Consider the following 2709-nt stretch of genomic DNA (forward strand, 5'->3'; position numbering starts at 1 on the left):
GTCCCAGCCGTAGAAACCCAGCGCCTCCCCTGGACGCGTCGTCGCAACCCACCCAGCGCCTCCTCCGGCAAGCGATGCAGTGAAGTCGTCTGCCTCCCTCCGTAAGGTATGATTTTATACAATTACAATATGGGTTTTAAATTTTAGTTAATTAAATGCTTATTTAAACTAGGTATTTAAACTGCTCAATTAAAATGTGGGTGCAGTGAAGCCCAACTGCTGCCACCCTTGTCCTAGTCGTAGCAACACACAACAATCGAGTCCAGCACCCTGCCATCCATCTTATGCAGATTGATGCCATGGCCTCATTTGATGGTTATATTAGTGCACCAACATTTGAAGATGGTCCAAGAGTTCCATGGCAGGTAATTAATTTATCTACTAAGCTCTGTTACAAATTGGGCATTTTAATTACTTCATTATTTTGTTCACTTATGATTATTTTTCATGACATAGTTAGATAGCACGGACCCATATGTGGAAAATTTGGACGAGCTATTAGTGGGATGCATGACTCCACATGAAATTGAAGATAGCATTGAAATCATCGCAGACGAGGTTGCTCACGGTGATAAATCTCAACCGTATGTTGGCATGGAGTTTTCAACACCTGAGGAGGCATACACTTTCTACAATGATTATGCATACCGTGTCGGTTTTAGTGTGCGGAAATCCTCTAAGACGAAAAATAGGGACGGTGTGTCGTCAGTTAGATTTGTGTGTAACAAGGAAGGGTTTTCAGATAGTCAGAAAAAGAAGAAAAAGCCCATTGGAAGTGTGAATGATCAGAGAACGCCTGAGAAGGAGAAAGGGATGACAAGGACAGGCTGCAAGGCCTCCTGCAGAATTAGACTTTATAAAAGTGGTGTTTGGCGCATAAGTGTGTTTGAAGAGAATCACAACCATGTTGTTATCAAGAGCCCATCGAAGAAGCGAAATCTGAGATCCCATAAATGTTTGTCAGAGGAGGATAAGAAGATTATACGTAACTTGAGTGCTCAAAATATGAAGCCTTCACAGATTTTGGAATATTTGGCTGTCCAATATGGGGGTAAGCAAAACATCAGATTCAAAAAGAAGGATGTTAGCAATGAGGTATCAGCTGAAAATCGCAGTCTCCTTGGTGTTGATGTTGATACGACATTGTGTTACTTTCAGAAGAAGAAGGAGAAGGATCCAGAGTTCTTTTATGCGATAGACTTAGATGAGAATGGTGCTGTTAAGAATATTTTTTGGGTTGATGGCCGAGGTAGAAGGTCGTATCAGGAGTTCGGGGATGTTGTCACTTTTGATACAACATATCAAACCAATATTTACAGCATGCCGTTGGCACCATTCCTCGGTGTAAGCCACCACCGACATACAATTTCCTTTGGTTGGGCTCTTCTTAGGCTAGAGGATGCACCAAATTTCTGTTGGTTGTTTAAGACATGGTTAGAGGCAATGTATGGGAAGCACCCAAGTGCAATAATAACTGACCAAGATCCAGCAATGAAAAAAGCTATTGTGCTTATTTTTCCAAAAACTAAACATCGATGTTGTCAGTGGCATGTGATGAGGAAGGCAAGAGATCACCTTGGTCTATTGTACAGCCAAATGGAGGGTTTCAAAGAAGAATTACAAGCTGTTATTAACCGAAGCCTCACTGTTGTAGCATTTGAAAGGGATTGGGAAGCCATGCTAGTGAAATTTAAATTAACTGACAATAGCCATCTCAAGCTGATGTTTAGCACTCGGACACAATGGGTCCCAGCCTACTTTAGAGACACGTTTTTTGCTAATATGTCAACTACACAACGTAGTGAAAGTATGAATGCTATTCTCAAGTTGTGGGTGGACAGCCATAAATCGATTTACCAGTTTGTGAAGCAAATTGAGAAGTTGACCGATGGCATATGGCAAAGAGAAAGCGACGAGGATCTCAAGTCTATGAATGAGCAACCACACTTGTATTCACCCTACCAAATGGAGATTGAGGCACGCATGGTATATACCAGAAATGTATTCTCTGTGTTTAAGGATATTGTACGGGAGAGTTTCTTGGGTTTTGTCACTGAGATAATTAAAGATAAATTGTACCATGTCAGAATAAGTTTCAATCCTCAGTTTCGTAATTTCAAGCCAGAGTCATACGAAATTGAGGTTGATATAGAAACTTCCAGAGTTTCTTGCACATGCAAAGGTTTTGAGGTTGAGGGTCTTATTTGCCCTCACAGTATCAAAGTAATGCACCATATAGGCATGGCACACCTCCCTGCCCACTACATTTTGACACGCTGGACTAAAGGTGCCAATGCAAACTCCAAGAAACATTTAAGTGAGAGAAGCATGGATACGGGACAAACAATAGAATTACAAGCATTGCGATTTGCTACGATCAAGTCAAGCTTGATGGAAATGGGCAAGGTTGGTGCATTATCTGTTGAAACATTCAATTGCTTAAAACAGATAATTATTGATGGCATGGCGAAGTTGATGACCATGGAAGATGCAAAGTTAATGTCTATGGGACAAACCATAGTGACAGTTGATCCGCCAGAAGATGGAACGAAGGAGGTGTCAAGCAAACCTTTGTATATTGATCCACCAGACGCACAATGCAAGGGCAAGAGGAAGAAACTTACCAGATTCCAGCCTCCTGCTGACAAGAAGGAAAGAAAAATGAGAACTTGTAGTATCTGCAATGCAAAAAAAAGGCCACAATGCTAG

The 2709-nt window shown here is 41.4% G+C and overlaps 1 protein-coding gene across 1 annotated transcript; it reads left to right on the forward strand.

Annotated features, from left to right (window-relative positions):
- Positions 1-299: 299 nt before the first annotated feature.
- On the forward strand, positions 300-2709 carry LOC102722352 (protein FAR1-RELATED SEQUENCE 7-like). The gene is made up of 2 exons (XM_040520656.1): positions 300-365; positions 457-2709. The coding sequence occupies exons 1-2, from the start codon at positions 300-302 to the stop codon at positions 2707-2709; spliced, it is 2319 nt and encodes a 772-aa protein (XP_040376590.1).

Source organism: Oryza brachyantha, chromosome 2 (assembly GCF_000231095.2).
Source record: "Oryza brachyantha chromosome 2, ObraRS2, whole genome shotgun sequence".
In the NCBI taxonomy this organism is placed as follows: Eukaryota; Viridiplantae; Streptophyta; class Magnoliopsida; order Poales; family Poaceae; genus Oryza; species Oryza brachyantha.

Excerpts from the sequence above, each read along its gene's own strand:
- LOC102722352 (XM_040520656.1), top strand. The coding sequence starts at position 300 with ATGGCCTCATTTGATGGTTATATTAGTGCACCAACATTTGAAGATGGT. Across the intron at positions 366-456 it reads GTCCAAGAGTTCCATGGCAG|TTAGATAGCACGGACCCATA; the intron begins GTAATTAATTTA and ends TTCATGACATAG.